An 18,656-nucleotide genomic window follows, 5' to 3' on the forward strand; every position below is an offset into this window, starting at 1 on the left:
AGCAAAGGGCAGTGGCATGTCTCAAGTGTGTCTTTTTTCCTGTGATACTGATTTATCATTTCTCTTGCCCTATGTCCCTTCTGATCTAGAACATGGACTTGAGCAGCTGAAATTCATTTTGGAATCCTGCTTTTTTTCAATTGACCAGCTGTCTGTAACCTTGGGCAGATTGTCACCTTTCTGGGACCCAATTGTGTGGCTAATTTTAGAATAGGGGATAATGCCTTAGTTCTAGGGTTAGTGCAAGGATTAACAATTGCTGATGTGTACGGATGGTTTCCTGTGTCGGGGCAAGACAGGTGTGTCCTGTGCAGGTCAGTTAAACCCTCCATGCCCTCTGAGTAAGACTGTGAAGCCACTTTAGTTACCAACCTGTGTACTTGCTGTCTGTCTGACTCCGGAGCCTGTGCTCTGAGCCACTGCTCTTTAATGCCTCCTGCTAAACTCAGACCGAAGGAGCCCACCTTAGGCACCTTAGGCACCTGTCCCATGCATGCCCGGAGACAGTGCCTGAATGAGTCTGACTTCTCTTCCATCCCTTCCCTTCCTACGGTACAACCGTCCTGGTGGCAGACATGTCCTTCCTGTGACTGCAGATGACTGTGTCCTCTTAGGCAGAAGCAGTGCCCGGGAGCTGTGTCTATCAGCAGGAAAGGCCAGAGGCCCTGGACAGGGCCTCTGTATCTAGTGAGAGTGTATCTAGTGAGAGTGCCCACTGCACGCCAGTCTGGCGCTCAGCGCCAGGAGCAGCAGGGAACCAGATGGGGACACGACTGCCCTGAGGCTAAAGGTGGAGGAGACCTCAGCCGGGCATCTGAAATAGTGGTTGGAGCTGGGGGAGGAGGTTGGCGTGCAGTCCCTCACTGGGGGAGGGTCCCTGGTCTTTGCTCTATATACCTCCTGGAACACTACCCACGTGGCAGCCTGAAGCACAGAGAGGGAGCTTTTCTGCCCCTGGAGCAGGACTGCTCACACTCTGGTAGTAAAAATTAACCTAAGATCTTGTCTTCCACTGTGGGCCACCAGCCTGCAAAGCAGTGCGACAAGTAAGTAGGCGTATTTTAGTGGAGTCCATGCAGCGTGGAGGACAGAGGAGCCCCCCTGAGCCAGGCTGCAGGAGAGCCAGGTGTCCAATACGGGTGTCCTACCACTACCATGCCCTGGAAGCTTCAAGGCGGAAGGATAGGACCAGCATCCTGCTTTATGTTCCTGGTTCTGGCCCAGACTGTGCATTCTTCCTTTCTTTTTCTCATTTTGCCACCGTGTGTGTCACCTTAGTCAGCTGGGTGGAAAGTTGGGTGGACAGTATGCTTTAGATTAATGCCATATGTGTGTATACACGCACACACACACACACACAGACCTTGCTGCTGCCATAACCCCGGGGAAGCTCCTGGCTGAGCAAGTGGAAGAAAGGCTCCAGAAAGTTCCATACCGAGCCTGGTCCCCTCTCTGCCGACTTCCTGTCTTCTCCCCTCTGGCTGGCCGCTCTGGTTATCAGTGCTAACTTACAGGACTGTTTCAGTCTTGGGGAAGTCTCAGATCTGAACAAGGGGATGGGGAGGTCCTTGATCAGGTCCTTCATTCCGGGTTTTCACTTGTTCTGAACCATGTCCTCCCGATTGTCCAATTCCCTAATCAGGAGGCAACCTACCCAAATCAGTAGTGTAATCGTGTAGGAAAGCCCTTGTGTTCTGCTCTATACCTGTCCCTCCCTCCCTCGTTCCCTCCCTTCTTTCCTCCTTTCCTTCCTTCCTATTACCTATCCTATAAAAGATGGAATGTTTATTGAGCACATAGCATACACTGTATAAATGTAATCTTCACAGCTGCCCTAGGTGGGTCGGATGATTGTCTTTGGTCTTACTTAAGAATGTGTTGCCTGGAGAGAAGATAGGATTTACCCATGTTCCCAGCTAAAATGGTCGCAGGGACTGGCTGGACCATGCTGGTCTGGGCCAGAGGGGTGCTCCGCCGGCTCTGCAGCCGTGGGTCAGGTCTGCGCTTCCCTTGCAGGAGACGCTGGGCAGAGTTGCTGAGTCTGGCCTTCCAGCCCTGCTCCTGCAGTGCCTTTACCTCTTCTTTGTCTTTCCTCTGGAAAAGGACGAGCTTTTGGAAAGTGATGTTCAAGTTCAGAGGATGTTTGTGCAGGTGAGTGAGAGGAGGGCTCCCTAGCCCTTGGCCAAGACCTTGCTCTGCTTCTTAGAGATGTTTTCACCTTACTCAGTCATAGCCCCAAAGTAACTCTGTCCTCCTGGACGGCCAGCTCATCTGTTGGTCCCCAGGCTCAGCCAATGCCAGCATTTCCTACCACATTCCTACCATTTCCAAATTCCTATGCATTTGGAAAACGGATGTTCTTCTCTTTCTATCTCATTCCTCCCTCTATTGATAGCCCCTTGTTCTCCCCCAGAAAAGCACGCAGCTCCTCTTCCTCCTGCACTTGGCCCCCGCAGCTCCCTTTCCTTTAGGGTGCGTTCCCAGGCCCTGCCTGCCCTCCCCAGCATGTGGGGTCCCCGTCCCTGGCCCCTGCGTCCTCTGAAGACAAGCAGGCTAACTGCACTTGCATAAGGGTAACCAACATTTCCCAAGTATTTCCCTGTCGCTCCCCTCCCCCACACCTTGCCATGGCCTTGCATCTGTCCCTTCCCTGAGCCCTCTCTTCCATTCCAGGAGGAGTGTAGTACTACAGTTCTGATTCCATGTCAGCTAAAGCATGGTCAGTGAAAGTGGTAGTGGGTGAAGGGCTGGCATTGGGACCCTGGGGATCTGGCTCCCAAGAACACTTTGTGAGGTCACCTCCTTCCCCCTCCCAGAAGCTATCTCAGGCTGCTCAACATTAGTGTAATTTCCTGGTGTCCTTCCCCATTTTCCCTATCCTCTCTAACTACCAACAGTAGCTTTTTTTTAGCAGAACTTTTCACCTTTTTCCCTGCCCCCTTACTGGCCAGTTCTGCTTTCTCAGGCTCCCAGATGCTGCCGTCTCCAGAAGACTCCTCCTGCCTCTCTAGAGAAGACCTTGGCAGGGGCGGGGGGTGGGAGGGAAAGGAGGGCCCTGTGTCCTGCTCATCTTTCTGCAGCCAGGGCCTCAGGGCGCCGTCTCACAGAGCAGGTGCTTAAGAGCTTTTGCAAATTTCCGAGTGCATTTATGCATTGCACACGCGCATTCATGCTAGCATCCGTGTGAGAGTCATTCTCAAGCCAGAATCATCGTTATCCGAGGTTATCTCACAAGTTCACTTATGGTAGGTCACCCCTCAAGCTGCATTTGTTGGAAGCTTGGGCATCATTTATCTGTATATAAATCACATTCTCAGTGGTGGCAGGATGCAGTCCTGGGCACTTTGACAAGCCCTTACCATGTGGCTTTCCCGTGTCCTGCAGAGAACTAGTGCAACCCTGCCTTCATGGTTCAATCCATGCATGGGTAGAACACGAGCCAAGTGATAGGCCATGGCTGCGTTCCTCGGGGCTTTCCTTATTTCATTCTGCAAAATTATATGGAGCTCCTCCCATGTGCTGCTCTACACCAGACCGGTGTTTCCAGCAGCAAGCATAGTACCCTCTCTCGTAGAGGTGACAGAAAGATGGGGAAGCCAAACAGCGGAAATAATCATGTGATTAAAGAGCAGTGCCCCGATTTTTTAAGTGCTCTGAAGGAAAAAATGGAAGGTGTCCTGGGAAATGAGGACACGGGGACCTGATTTAGAGTAGAGGATGAAGGAAGGCTGTCCAGAGGAAATGACACTGAACTGGAGTGGAAGGTTGTAGCGGAGGTGTGAAGGGGAAGGAGAGGGGACAGGAGCAGAAATGGTGTCGAAGGGTCCCATGGCCAGCAGATGGGGTCTGGAGCCCAGTTCTGTGGCTGTCCAGCTTGGACTCTGTTACTGCAGTCAGAAGGGGCTAATAGATTCAGATGGAAGGAGCTGTCCATATCTGCTGAAGAAGGAGATCTAGTCAGACCACCCAGAGCCAAAGGGAGGACTGCACACAGTCACTTGAGAGAGGAGGTGGGGCTGGTCTGCACAGAAGTCTGTGAGCCATGATTTACCCCAAGTGGCAGGACCATATCAGAAGTCCCTCTGGTAGCCACTGGGAGGTGGTGGGAGAGGAGGCATGGGGCCCAGAGAGGAAGTTCTAGGATAACTTCTGTGTAAAAGAACAACTCTCTGAGTCAAACCCTTCTTTGTCATTCTGAATTGGAAAGGGTAAAAACTGCTTGCATAAGATTAGGAGTGCAGACCTTAGCCTGCCCCCTGTCATCTTTTCTAGATGATGCTCCTGACCCTGAGGCTCTGAGGCAGAGGGTGACCCATACAACCCATCCTTTGCCCTGAGACATACCTCTGGGAGCTCTGGAAAAGGAGGGAAGGAATCTGTTACAGGAAGGAGGCTTCCTAACTAGGCATTTTTATTTTTTTCCTCCAGATGTTGCTGAACATTTGCTGTGAGTCTCAGGGGCTGGAGAAACTTCTATCAGGAAATGAGCTTCAGTCTCTAGTGATTGCCACTACCTGTCTTCGGGAACACAGCTGCTGTTTTTGGAAGGAACCCACCTTCTGTGTGCTGAGGGCAATCTCCAAAGCCCAGAACCTTGGCATCATCCAGTACTTGCAGGGTATGATCCCGGGAGACTGGGGCTGGGATGTGGGCCCACTTTCTACAATGAGACCCTGGAACCAAGAAAGGCATGGACAAACAGCATCTTCACGGATGCCCATCTTGGCCTAGTAGATGACCCTTTGCTTGGTTTCCTTCATAAGAGTGTGTTTATTATTTATTTTGGTGCTGCCTCGGAGGAGGAAAGGAAAGGGGAACTCATTTACTACGCACATGCTGTCAAACACAGGCTGTGCTGGACCCATTTGTGTGTTATCTCATCTGTGTCTTTGAGATGGATATTAATGCCATTTCGTAAAGTGGAAAATGGGGACCAAGGGTGGGAAAACTTGCCCAGCTCCCAGCTCACAACCCCGAGAATCACATTCTAAACCCAGAGATGTCCAATCCAGAGCTTCCGGCTCTGCTCTGGCAGCATATGTAGTGCTGATGCCATAGATTCTGGAACCAGACAGCTGGGCTGTGGACTCCAGGTCTGTCCTCCTGTCCTCATAGCTCAATGACCTCGAGCACTCAAGTGCCTGTGTGCCTCAGTTCTTTTATCTGTAAAATGGGGGTAGTAAACCCTTGCCCTGTGATCGGTCTTCTCTCTGGGGCCTCTTGTAACAGCGGGGCGTCAGCTGGGGACAGCTGAGAGAGTTCAACAAATCCACTATTGTAACTGAGCCTGGGACCAAATGTCAGCCCCAGGTTAGGGATTCAAGGTAAGGCCAGGGCCCAGCAGTAATGTCCCTTAGCTGAGCTGGGCCTGAGATGATCAGCAGCCCAGGTAACCCCCACAGGCTAGAGTCAGAGACCCCTGAGAAAGAGCTGCGTGTGTTGGTGGCAGGTATCTCTCACTGTACCATTATTAACAAAAGAAAATTTGGACCTCGGTGGGGGAAGCTGCTGCCTGGAGCACTGAGCCCAGGACTCCCTTAGGTTCGGAATGAGTAGTTCCCATGGAACTTCCAGAACTTCTCTTCAGAGGCTGAAGAGAAGTTCTGGAAGAAAGGGCTTGCCTGGTGGTTCCCTGTAAAGCCCGCAGCTCTTGGGGCTGACCTGCCCAGCATGCAGACTTTGGGGGGCATCTGAAGCCTTGCTGCTGGGGAACAGAGCATGTGTGATCTTGTAGACAATTTTCCTGATCCACTGGTGTGTCTTTCCTGGCACTCAGAAGAGTCTTCCACCAGTGAAAGAGCTCTAAAAGTATTGATCCCTCAAATTGCAAATCCAGTGACCTCTCTCTTATGATTCAAATCTTCGTGTGGTTTCTCACAGCTCTGGGTAACTGACAAGTTCCATGGCTAGGGCCCACATTTCTGGGCCCTGGTCCTGCCTTCCTCCCTTCCCTTGCAGCCCACACTTCTGGGGGCCAACCCCCCTGGGTACTTCAGTAGCGGAAACGCACTACCTTTTCGTCCCTCACTTTCTTCAGACTCCCGTATCCTTCCCTGAACTTTTAATCAGGCTGATCTCTGTGCATCTTCTGTGCTGCTTCCTTAAGAAGGTCTTTCTCAGTGCCCAGCTCTGGTACTGTGTTGCTCACGACCTGACAGACCCGCCCGTCCCACCCCTGCTGCATGCTGGGAATTAGGAGCAGCCGGCCAAGACACTTCCTTCCTCTTCCTGTTTCACCTACTTTCCATCTGGGTCTACAGAATGGGGCTCTTGGGACGGCACTTCCCACAGGGGAAACTTCTTGACTCAAGACCCAGTAGAAAAGTGTTTTGAATTAATTCGCATTTACATCTTGATATGTACAGTTTAAAGGAGGGCAGGGAGCAGACAGCTGTGGCAGAAAAGCTACGGCCTCCAAACTCAATAAGGTTTTCTTCCTGCAGCCATGGATTGCATCAAGCTCTCCCTTCAGAACCTCTCCAAGCTTGCGGACAGCCTCCCCGCTCCTGAGGTGAGCGAGGCAGTGAACCTCATCTTGGGCTTTGTGAAGGACTCCTACCCTGTCTCCTCAGCTCTGTTCCTAGAGTTTGAGAATGGAGACGGCTACCCTCTGCTCCTTAAAGTGTTACTTCGGTAAGTTATTGTCCTTGGTGGGGAAGAAATTGCCAAAGCCTAGGTCTTTTGGGATGGGTTCAGCCACGAGAAGCGCCCTTCCCATGAGCAATTGCTGTAGCTCTTCACATGGATTCTGAGTGCATGTCCTTATACCCAAGGCTGCCATTTGCCGAGTAACTTTTATCCAGGGTGCTCCCCTTGCCTTTTGGTGCTGGGCTGGTGGAGACCTCTGGGGGACTGGCATTTCCTCGGCATCCCTGGGATGAGTGCCATGAGCCAACATGGCTGCCCCGTCCAAGAAGCCCATGGAGCTGGCCTCGTCTGTTCCCACAGGTATGATGGGCCAACGCAGAGCGAAGTGGACCCCCACCTGGAGGAGCTCCTTGACCTGGTGGTGTGGCTGACGACCTGTGGGAGGTCAGAGCTGAAGGTGTTTGACAGTGTCACGTACCCTCAGCTGGAAGGCTTCAAGTTCCATCATGAGGCTTCTGGTGGGTCATCTTATGTCTCTGGGGGCCTGGCAGTGACTGACACTGTGCCCTGCAAATGTTACACTGGTCTATTACTGCCTCTTTGTGGAGAAATGAATACTTGGCTCCTGTCAGGGATTTTGTTGTGCCTCTGTGGATATTATCTATGGATTTAAAATCTCCCCCTTTTAGATTTTTTTTTTTTAATGTCTTGGTGGGTTTTAAAGGAAATGTTCGCTTAATAAAGACAAAGACCCTCTCAGGTAATGGAGGGAGCCTCTGACCTCCACCTCTACCTCTGCTATGACATACTCTGCAACATGTGTTCCTATACAAGGACTGATGTCCCCAAGACAGCCACCCAGGCTCAGAGATAGGGCCACCTCCATTCTTTGAGATTGATTGGTTATTTGATTGATGAACTCTGGCAGCAGAGGCACCAGTGGGACAAGGCAGGTATCTGCTCCCTAAAACATCACTGTAGAGACAGTCCCACATATATGGAATCATGATCTCCTCTGTAACTGGCTGATAAATGCATTGGGGACAGTGGTGACACCAGGCAGGTGGGTCAGGTCTGTCTGGGTTCCTCAGAAAACTCTGCCCAGAAGGAGCCATTCAAGTGGGGTTTCAAGGCTCAGAGTGGATCGCCCAGATAGAAAGGAAGAGGATAAAGTTCAAAGGCAGAAAGTACAGCCTGAGGAAAGACATGGGACCGCACACATCTGGGTGAGTCTGGGGAAATGGGCACAGAGACGGGCACAGACCAGAGCGTGGTTTCAGGAACATCTCTGGAGTCTGAGGCAGGGAGGGCTGGAGACAGGGAGTTCTCTGATGGAGAGTCTCCTGGGCCAGAAAAGATGAGGCTTTACCCTCGAGCTGGAGAGAAAGGTGGGGATGGTTTCTGAAGGTGTCTCTGTTTAGTCGCTTGGCTAGAAATGAAACTGACTTTGCTTAGTAATCTTTAACATCATTGAATTTTAATTGATTAAAACCAACCCTTCAGCCCAGCGCTCCCCAAAGGAACTATAATGCGAGACATACCATATAATTTTAAATGCCCTGTAGCCATATTTAAAAAAAAATAAGAAACAGGTCAAGTTATTTTTCATAGTATATTTTATTTAACCTAATATATCCAAAATATTACCATTTCAGCGTGTGGTCAATATAAATAATTGTTAGTGGCATTCTTTATGCTGCAGCTTAGAAATCCGCTGTCTATTCTTATACTCATAGAACACACCAGTTGGGTGGCTATATTTCTAGGGCTCCGTGAGTCACTATGTCTTGGACCAGTGCAGTTCTGGCCTTACTCACACTCAGCACAGCTGGCTTTTCTGGACTTCTCATAGACATTCACCTACAGGAGCTGGAAAATAGAAACTATAAATGGTATTTCCCAACAGTAATGCAAGCATGTGTTTCTAGGCATGGGCGGGAGAAATGACCTGCAGGATTATTCCCTCTTTCATCTTCAGGGGTAACTGTGAAGAATCTTCAGGCCTTCCAAGTCCTACAGAACGTTTTCCACAAAGCCAGCAACCCCATCCTCTGCACCAAAGTCCTAGCAGCCATCAGGATCATGTGGGCCTGGAACGCCCGTAACTTCTTCCTGCTGGAGTGGACCTTGCAGCCCATCTCGCAGTTTGTGGAGATCGTGCCCCTGAAGGCAGCCCCAGTGCAGAAGCAATTCTTCCAGCTGCTGGAGGCCCTGGTCTTTGAGCTGCATTATGTGCCCCACGAGATCCTGGGGAAGGTGCAGTGCCTGATCAAGGAGAGCCCTGAGTCACCGTGCTCCCTGGTGGCCTTGCAGAGTGTCCTCAAGATAGTTGGCAGGGACCTTCTCTTCACTGACATCTTCCGGGACTCTGGTCTCCTTGGCTTGCTGCTGGCCCAGCTGCGGAAGCGGGCCAAGATCCTGAGGAAGTCAGGTGCCTCCCAGGAGTGTTGGGAAGGGTAGGGGAGCGGGTTGGTGGGGGGAGGGGAGGGGTCTGTGTGCCATTCTGCCGCCCAGCAACATAACAGAAAAAGTGAGTGTGCCCATGTCACCTGGAATGGGGGTGGTGGTTGGAGAAGGTATCTTGGGGCACATGGCTTTGCAGAGTGGACAGTCCTCTATTTGCTGTAACCAGATTGATCTTCCCCATGAAGAGGCCAAAGAGATGGGTGTACCTTTAAACAGACTCATGGGGCTAACTCAGGCCTGGTGAATTTTCAGCTTGCAGATATTTCCTTCACTGAATGGTGTCTGAGTATGTAGATGGAGAGATGTCAGGGAGGCAAGGGTGCTTCCAGAGTCCTGGGGTTCTGGCAGGGCAGAGGGTATGGCATGTGTGTGTTAGGGGGTCAGCTGGTACACAGCCTCCTTTAGGTGCTATCAGCCCAGTGTTCTCCCACCTGGAGCAGTGATCACTTCTATCCAGTTTCCCCCTCCAAGTCTTGTCCCACTTCTTGTGTTTTGTGTCCTTTTGGGCTCTGCACCTGTGGCTCCTTGGCAACATCCCTTCACCCCTCCCTTGGCCCTGTGCTCTTAACCTCAGCAGCTTCTGCTTCCCCTGGGGACTCCAGGCTCCCTTCTGTCCAGGCAGGAGTGCTCGATGGGCCCTCTCACTGCCTGACCACAGCCCCAGGCACACACCCTGATGTGGTTTGTCCACGACCCCCACCTCCACCAACCTGCAGATTGGAGCCAAGGTTTGAGAACGCCTTTCCCAGTTCTTCTTGGCTTTCCCACATCTGCCCCTCTGGGCTTTCAGCCTGGAGAAGTCACACCAGGACACTTAATCCAGCCACTTACCTCTCCCCAACATTTGGCCTTTTCTCCTACTGCACTGGGTGAGAGGGACTGAGGGCTCTCTAGCCATTGGCTGCTTTTGGAGTTGGGCTTCAGACTCAAGCTGATGTCATCCGTCTGTCTGTTCCCTGGGCCTGTCTGAGGGGAGGAATCTGAGGGAGAGAGTGTGGGCACTGGGGCCAGACAACCCTGGATGGAAATCCTGGTTATGTTACTTAGGAGCTGAGTGATCCTGAGCAAGTTCCTTAACCTCTCTGAGCCACTTTCCTCCTGTTAAATGGGTACAAGAATGTCTACATCATAAGGATGTGGTCAGCATTAAATGAGGAAGTACTGACATCCCCTTGCTGTGCCTGGAGCATCACAGGTGCTCAAGAAATGTTAGTTGTCTTCTCCCCTGCAGCTTCTGTGGCAATGCACGGAGGACTGAGACAGACAGGCAACTCTGGGATGCCTGGAAGGACTCGCATCTCCCTGGGAGTGTTTGTAAATCGGGTCAAGATGGTGGATGAGGAGCTCCCTGCTTTACATATCTGGGCCTCTGGGCTGGGCCTTGGAGGCCATCCCACCACGTGCTTTTTTCCACTGCCCTTCACATAGTGTTTTTGTTTAATGTTTCTGTGGTACCCTACTGTGTAACGCTTCCCAGCAGCCTACTGTTGAATTTGCTTTTAAATCCCATCTCCAGACCTATGACCACTCCCAGCAGAATTTGAACTTTTTTGTGAGCTGATGTATCCGGTCTTACTTTGTGCTTTCTATTGTCATAGTGTTATAACGCTAGTTGTATGTCATTGTTATAGTGTCTCATGTCTAGTGTTTCTGTTGTTTCTTATTTTTCTTGGATACTTTGTCTCTTGGTTAATAAACTCTACCTTTATCCACTCACTCAGTCATTCCCCAGATAGGTGTTGGGTTTCCCTCTTGTTTCAGGCACTTTTCTGGCACTGAGGATTCAACAGTGGACACACAGGCCTGGTTTGCCCTCATGAATCTAATGGAAACACCCATCCATTCCAGAATCTGGCAAGCTGCTCCACACCTCAGGTGGGAGCTGGCAGTCCTCCCTCCCAAGCATGAATGGCAAAATACAAAACTGTCCAGAGGAAATTCAAAGAGGTGGGCTTTGGACATTGTGTAAAGTAGTGGTTCTCAAAGAGTGGTCCTTAGACCAGCTCCATTAACATCATCTGGGAACTTATAAAAAATGCAATTAGAGCATCCCACCTAAGACCTCCTTAGCTAGAAATTCTGGGGAGGAATTCCAGCTTCCAATTTTAGCATGCCCTCCAGGGGATTTTGTTGTGCTTAAGTTGGAGCTCCAATGGTTATAAGGAGTAATAGGGTGACTTCTTCTGAATTAGGATGCACACTCTCTTAAAATAGAAGCATTATGTTCTCATTTCCTCGAGAGTATAGGAAACTAATGGAATCAGAGATTTGGGGTCATACCAGGTATACTTAAGATTTTATGTATTGCTTCTTAAATATGGCAGGAAACAAAGAGTCCATGCTTGGTGTTCAGGATACAGAAAGAGAACTGACTTGTGTGATGCTGAGAACTGTGGTCACACTTCTGAGAGGCTCAGTACGGAATGCAGGTAAGCGGGGCGGGGGCACCAAACTCATTTTGTCACTGCTGGGCAAAACATTAACTGTCTCCCATGATTTATGTCCGTGTTGCCAGGTTTAGCCAAGGAATAACCAACATGAAAGCTGTGGCTAATGTCCTTTTGCTGGTTGATGTCCAGTGATCATCAGTAACTTGGTAGACATCTTGGTTGACAAATTTTACTTTTAAGATCATTGAATAGGGTTGGGATAGAGATATCCTAAAGTTATGAGACCACATAAATTACCCTCTTTCAAGTAAAATCTATGAATATCCTGCTGCATGGACTAAGTTGCTTTTCAAAAAAAATCAGAATTGTAAAACGTAGGTAAAGAAAACTAACCATTTTTAAGAGGCTTCCAGTCCCTGATGAGCTCAGTAGCTCCATCCATGCAATACATTTTTAGCTTATGATCCTGTGACTTCCATGTTTTTTTAATTTGGTGCATTAACTATGCATGTGTATACGTTATGTTATGAAGCAGATGTATCAACAAAGTGACATCATTGGTTTGGTGATTTGGGGTGTTTTTATCTGAGCCCCTCATAGATCAATGATACCAAATGTGAATAATTATTTCATATCCAGAAACTCTGTAATGTTAGACTATCAAAGATTCCCTGATGGTACTGGTTAAAATGCATATTCCTAGGCTCACTCCCAGAGATTTAATTAGCAGCCAGTCAAGGTAGAGCTCAGAATCTTTTTTTAAAGTAGGCTTCATGCCCCACATGGAGCCCAGTATGGGGCTTGAACTCAAGTTCATAAGATCAAGAGTCAGATGCTTAACTGAACGAGCTACCCAGGCAACCCAGGGAACTACGTTAAAAACAGTCTTCCAAGATGATTTCCATATAGGGATGCGTGGCCCATAAGTGGTGAATTCCTGTCTCATTGAGCCAACCAGCTCAAGTCTACATCATGCCACTTGAATGATCCGGTTACTTCCTAGTTCTTATTCCACATATGATCACACCACATATCAATCCTGCAGAGGAAATTCTTAGGATTACTTTTAAACAAATGTATGCCACTAGTCAAACTTCTTTCATCCATCCCCCCACTCCAGGAAACTAGCTCAGAATTATATATGTTCATAACGTTAATTCTGGTTTGTTTTCAATACGAATTTTGGCAGAGAAGAGAGAGAATTGCCCTTGGCCCTGGATTAGGGTATGAACTGGCAATAAAGGATAGAAGTATGATCTAGTTAGCGTTTATATTAGGTAGGTTTCTAAGAAAAATTCACTGAAAAAAACTTTTTAATCATTTTTTAAATTTATTTTCAGTATAACAGTATTCATTGTTTTTGTACCACACCCAGTCCTCCATGCAGTCCGTGCCCTCCCTAATACCCACCACCTGGTTCCCCCAACCTCCCACCCCTCCACCTCTTCAAACCCTTCAGATTGTTTCTCAGAGTCCATCACTAAAAAATTTTTAAAAAGAAATTTCAAAAGCAGAATTTTCATTGAATAAAAAAAAAAGGTATTTTGTTTCTTTTTGTTTAATTTCTCCACAGCTTCAGCTTCTCTTTTCCTCTTCTCATTGTAACAGTGGGTATAGATTTTGAAAATAAAAAAAAATTCCCTATTGGGCAGAGGACACACATATAAAGGGCACAAAACACACTTGGATGTTGTAAGAAATAGCCTTCTTGTCATTAAAATGAAGGTGCTGAGGCCCCATGGCTCTAGCCCCATACTGTCTGTCTGGTCCTCAGTTGTCCTCAAAGACCATGGCATGGTGCCCTTCATCAAGATCTTCCTGGATGATGACTGGTACCGGGGAGCCTCGCTCAGCATCCTGGAGCAGCTGTCCATCATCAATGCTGAGGAGTACATGAGCATCATTGTGGGTGCTCTCTGTTCGTCCACTCAAGGCGAGCTGCAGCTGAAGCTGGATCTTCTGCAGGTGATGTCAGGTCTCCCTTTGCGATGGGCTTGCCCGCGAACAGGTGGCCAGTGACGGGCGTTCGCACGGGGCATTCCCTGGGTCACTGTATTGCTAGCTGCTATTGCCAAGGAATCCCACATCCTTGGTAGCCCTGTCGGGCGTTCCCTTTCTCTGTTTAGTCCATCCAGAGGTGGAGTGGGGTGCCATGCAGGGACCACTGTCACCTGTGCATCTCATCTAGCCAGGAGACAAAGGAGCACGGAGAGGTGCATGAGGTGTTCTGCAGGCCTGCAGCCCCGCAACGGGCTCACTTCTGTTCAACTTTCTTTGCGCACAACTCATTTGTATATGAGGGGAGCCAGGAAAGGTAGTCAGGCTGGGTGGCGACTTCGCAGCGACACAGTCAGCTGGGGAAGTGGAGTCTGAGTCAGTGGTGGCCAAGCAGCTGCCTTGTTTACTTGACCAGCATTCAGTGAGTGTCTACCTCCCGGCAGCAGAGGGCCTGGGACACACGGCCATCCGCGAGCTCCCAGACTGGGGCTCATAGGAAGTGAGCCATCATTGCAGTGCTGTGTGGTGATGCCCTGGGAAGTACTGGGCACAGGCTTAGCCATGGGAGCAGAGGACTAGGAGAGCCCAGTCCCGCCCCGCGTGTTGAGGAAGGCTTGCACAGGGGTTACTGGAGCTAGGACGAGGATGTAAGGGGCGGGCAGAGACCTGGCCACGGAGGACACAAGGGGAGGAGTAAAACCAGGGTGTCACTTGTGGGTAATCAAGATGAGTGTAGGTTTTTGTTTCTGAAATACTGTTAAGGATCATCAAACAATCGTAACACAGTTAAAGTGGTAACACCTGTCCTCACCACCATCCCTTCAACAATTCTGTTGTTGTCGCTCTTCCATTCCTTTTGTCTTTGGGGCCTTACACATTTTTAAAGATTCCCTTTCTTTTGTTGTATGCTGTTGAAGAGAAGAGCAGAGGAAAATGCGAGTATCCCCCAGGGACCTCTCACATACATGGGCAGCACAACTCCGTGCACAACACACGCTCGTGTCTCCGTGACGTACTGCTTTTGATCACCGGCGAATTTAAAAAAAAATACAGAATTGCTCTGACTTCCAAAATTAAACCAGCAGACTTACTCAGCCATGACTATTTCTGTACAAAACCCTTTTAACATTTAGAGAATGGTGCTTGGTTTCTTTTACCTACTTGCTACGCCACAGAGCCAGTCACTGTCACGTGACCGCCAGAGCTGTGTGGTCCCATCGCCACATGGCCTGAGCTGGCGTGCTTGGCATGGCCAAGGCATCACAAGAAGCCAATCCCAAAGGGACAGAATGACCATAATTACCACACATTTCACAGATGACCAGAACCAAAGCAGTGATTCAGTTGTAGAGCCAAAGAAATCAGCTTTAAATGAAATAAAACCAGACTTACGTGAAACAAAAAGTTAACTGTCTTTTGAAAGATAAAGATACTAGAGTCCCATGATCATGTGAGGTAAAGGGACAGAGAGGGCTGTGTGAGAGAGAGTAAGGGGGAGAGAGATATCAAGAACTAAAGGCAATTTACAGCTTGGGAAGACTTTAGCTTTCTGTGATCCAGTCTTAATGTTCCAGCATAGACATGGCCAGAAAGCATCTAATACAAATTATGAGTTGAGCTTGAGTCTAAGACTAATGACTTAAAATCTGGGGATCTTTCCTCTTTAGGATGCTATTATTACATTTTTTTCTCACATGTCTGTCTTCAGCCTGATTCACATGAGCCTTACGCTGATAAGCAACAAAGAAGGCATATGACCAAAGTCGTGAGGACTTGGGTTTCCTGCAGGATGAATCATTGAAATCCCCATCTGTTTCTGGCATTTTCATATTGCAAGTCCGATAGATCCACAGAGGGGAAAGTTTTGACTTTCCTTTGCTTGGCGAGAATAAGTGTTTCTATGTCCGTTCCAGAGTACTCTGCTTTGCTCATGAAAAGTTCATCTTCTTTGCTGTGTAGCCCAGAGGCACCTTATTGGAGTCCTGTTACCCTTGGGTAATAGGACTGCATTTCTAGAATTAGTAATGTAAAGTCTTTCTGGTGTTTTACAGATTCAATATAGTTTCAGAATCATGCTATCAAGGGATTAACACTGTGTAAGCTTATTTAACAAAGTCATACCCTGTTGTTCAATGTGCCATCTTCTCCGTGGGTGCCAGGTCACTGCTGCGCGGTTGCAGGGTGGCGCCTGGAGCTGCCTAGGGCTCTCCCAGGACCAGGGCCGTAGACACACTGTTGCTCCGGTGGGTGGTGCGGAGGCATGGGGCTGCTCCCGCCTGGCCCACCACTGAGTCATGTGAGTGACTCTCCAATGTTTGCTGGAGTCTGATATAAAACCTGTATTTTTTTCTAAACATCTTGGGAATCCACTGGAACTTTAGAAACAAAGATGGCAAATTAGCTCTTTCTGGCTGGATCTCCCTCTTTAGAAGCTGAGCGTGGACTCTGCCCAAAGCACTGGGCCTGCAAAGTGAGTCAGATGTAGGATGAGGGAGAAATGATAGGAGTGGGGTGGACTCAAAGGTAGACCTCCCCCTCCAAGGTTTGCCATCTCTGACATGCATTTCTATCCAGGTGTGACCTTCACTTCCTTCACTTCCTTTCCCTGAGGCAGTTGGGCAGCAGCTCTGGAGGAGAGAATTCCTCCAGAAACACCCACCTTCGGGCAGTTTCCAAAATCCAGGTGGCACTTTCATACCAACACACAAGCACATGTGACTTCACCACCTAATCCTGGCAAATGATAATTGAGTTAAAGAATAATGTAAGCAAATGAATTTCCTCCCCACTGCCAGTGGGACTGTGATTGGGTTATGCACAAATTCAGATTGATCTGCTAATATACATTTAGCTGTTCAACTCTGGGCTTAATCACATTACCTCACGAGTCTTCCAGCATGACACATGGAAAATTATGAGGAATAACACATAATAGAATGTGAAATAAATCTGGTTAGTCCTAATGTTGTTAACGCTTTGCAGCAGACATCCATTTTATAGATTCAAGCTGGAGGGATACTAACTCTGAGACGATGACATGGTAACTGAGTTAAGGAGGAGAAAATGTGCTTAACGTTGACCTTTCTTGAAATGTGTCAACCCTAGCCTGATTACTTTGACTTCAGCTGATTAAATTTACTCCCTTCTGCAGGCTTGCAAGCCCCGGTGATGCATTGCCACGCAAAGTTGAATGACAGTAATGGAGACCCTCCTCCTAGGCCCCCAGTTCCTGACAAATCGTTTCCCGAAGTAGCACAGTATTTATTTTCCTTTATGATAGAAATGTTTCTCTTTAGTTGCTATGAAATTAAGCCTTTGTAATTGGATTTTGGACTCTTTACTTTATGACTCTGCAAATATGAAATTAACCCCATCCCAAGAAATAATAGAGCCGTCTAAGTTCTAATGAGATTACCCCCATTTTAGATAATGATTTTGAATTTAATAAATCAAACAAAGCAACAATTAAGGACAGCCATTTCTTTCTCCTCCCCCCTCCCAACAGGAGGAGAAAGGAGCCATCTAGGAATTACAGGGCACAGACCCTCTACGAGACATGGGTCTTAAGAAGGACTTCCATTGGGTTGCTCTGTTTTAAAAGTATCTGCTCTCAACACTCTTTGAAGTATAGAGTCCTTTTGAACGATATCCGGAGTCAAGTTAGATGATTGGAAGGTGGCTTCTTGCATAAGAGGGGAGTTTGGTGGTCACCCAGTGCCTGTAATTTGATTTGTTTGTTTTTTGATCATTTTCCCTTTTTCATACTTGTTTTGTCATGTGTCCTTGTGATAAATGGCATAGTTTCATTCAATTCATTTACCTTCAACAACCTCCTACTAGTTCTAGGAGACACAGAAAGCACTCCTATCAGTTTAGAGGGTTTAACATCCTAGAACTTAAAATTTCCCAATGTCTTGGTGATTGGTGACCAGGCAAAAGGCCATGCTCTACCATATACCAGTGCTCATCCTTTTACATGGAATGTCAGTTGGTGGGAAGAGACCACCACCATCAACACACTTCAAGGTCAGAGTGGGTTTCCAACTTGGTGGAAGAAATAATATTCTGTTGGGAGTGAGTTGCTCATATAAGGCAGGCACAGATGTAGCAGATCTGTGTGTGGCTTGTCCTGGCCCCAAGTTGCATGGTGGTGTGTAGGGACAGGCTGCTGCTGCTATGGTGCTGTCAACATGGAGAAAGGCCTTGCTTGTCTTGAAGGCTTAGTGTTGCTCCAGTGGCTAGTGGGGAGATGCGGGGTTGAACTTCATACTCACTAAGCATCACCCTTCTGGAGAACCTGCTTTAACAGTCTACATGCTTCTTTTGAGGACCTGCCTATAAAATCAAATTTCCCTGGGTTTTGAGCCAGATTCAGAAGTAGTTAGGCCATATATTTTCCTTCTTTCCTTCCTTCCTTCCTTCCTTCTTTTCTTCCTTCCTTCCTTCCTTCCTTCCTTCCTTCCTTCCTTCTCTCCTTTCCTTCCTTCCTTCCTTCCTTATCTCCTGCCCCCTTCCCTCCCTCCAAAACATTTGTCGAATACCTAATGTACACCACACACTGTCCTCAATGAATGGCACATTGTAAGTGCTCAATAAATGTTTGATTTTAGAAGGAAACAAAAGTTTGTCTAGGAATAGCTCAGTGATCTGGAGAAGGCAGATTCTGCCATGAATGTCATGATAGCCTAAAATTCACACGTGCTCTAAGCATAAAGAGTTATGCTTCCTTCCATTAAATGTTTCTCTCCTCTACCTTGATTCCTTCATATTTTCACACTAGATATCAAGCAGATTCACTTTCCCATCTTTCTTCCTTTAACAGAGGCACTCATGTTTGCATAGAAAGGGAGACAAATAATGATAAGCTACCTTATGGCGATTTCACTGCGAGTCTTTGCAGTAAAAGGGATGGCTCATCCCACTCATTCAGCAAACATTTATGAAGTGTGTGCTACATTCCATGGCACGGAGTTGCCTGATTTCATGGAGCTTCAGTCTAGTGGAGGGCTGAGACAATTTCCAAGTCACTTCATGGCAGTGTGAAGAGAGTCTGGTTCAACAACGGACAGGGGGCTGTGTGAGCCCTTGACCTGGGGGCAGTACAATTCAGCGGTCAAAGGACACTTCCTGGAGGGAGATGCATCGAAGTTAAGACCCAGGACAGGAAACCAGTGCAAACCCTGAGCATAGGCCTTGGCAGCATTCATTTGAAAG

General features: G+C 48.2%; 1 protein-coding gene across 3 annotated transcripts in view; it reads left to right on the forward strand.

The window, feature by feature from the left end:
• The window catches only part of WDFY4 (WDFY family member 4), a 279,441-nt gene that overhangs the window by 30,873 nt on the left and 229,912 nt on the right, over positions 1–18,656 (forward strand). For all 3 annotated transcript variants that reach the window (XM_047702650.1, XM_047702652.1, XM_047702651.1), the window contains exons 5-11: positions 2,017–2,151; positions 4,429–4,618; positions 6,444–6,633; positions 6,949–7,106; positions 8,567–9,019; positions 11,379–11,483; positions 13,219–13,409. In XM_047702650.1, coding sequence (XP_047558606.1) covers positions 2,017–2,151; positions 4,429–4,618; positions 6,444–6,633; positions 6,949–7,106; positions 8,567–9,019; positions 11,379–11,483; positions 13,219–13,409 — 1,422 coding nt within the window. The remainder of the gene's footprint in view (positions 1–2,016; positions 2,152–4,428; positions 4,619–6,443; positions 6,634–6,948; positions 7,107–8,566; positions 9,020–11,378; positions 11,484–13,218; positions 13,410–18,656) is intronic.

The sequence above is a fragment of the Lutra lutra genome, chromosome 14 (genome assembly GCF_902655055.1).
Source record: "Lutra lutra chromosome 14, mLutLut1.2, whole genome shotgun sequence".
Taxonomy (NCBI): domain Eukaryota; kingdom Metazoa; phylum Chordata; class Mammalia; order Carnivora; family Mustelidae; genus Lutra; species Lutra lutra.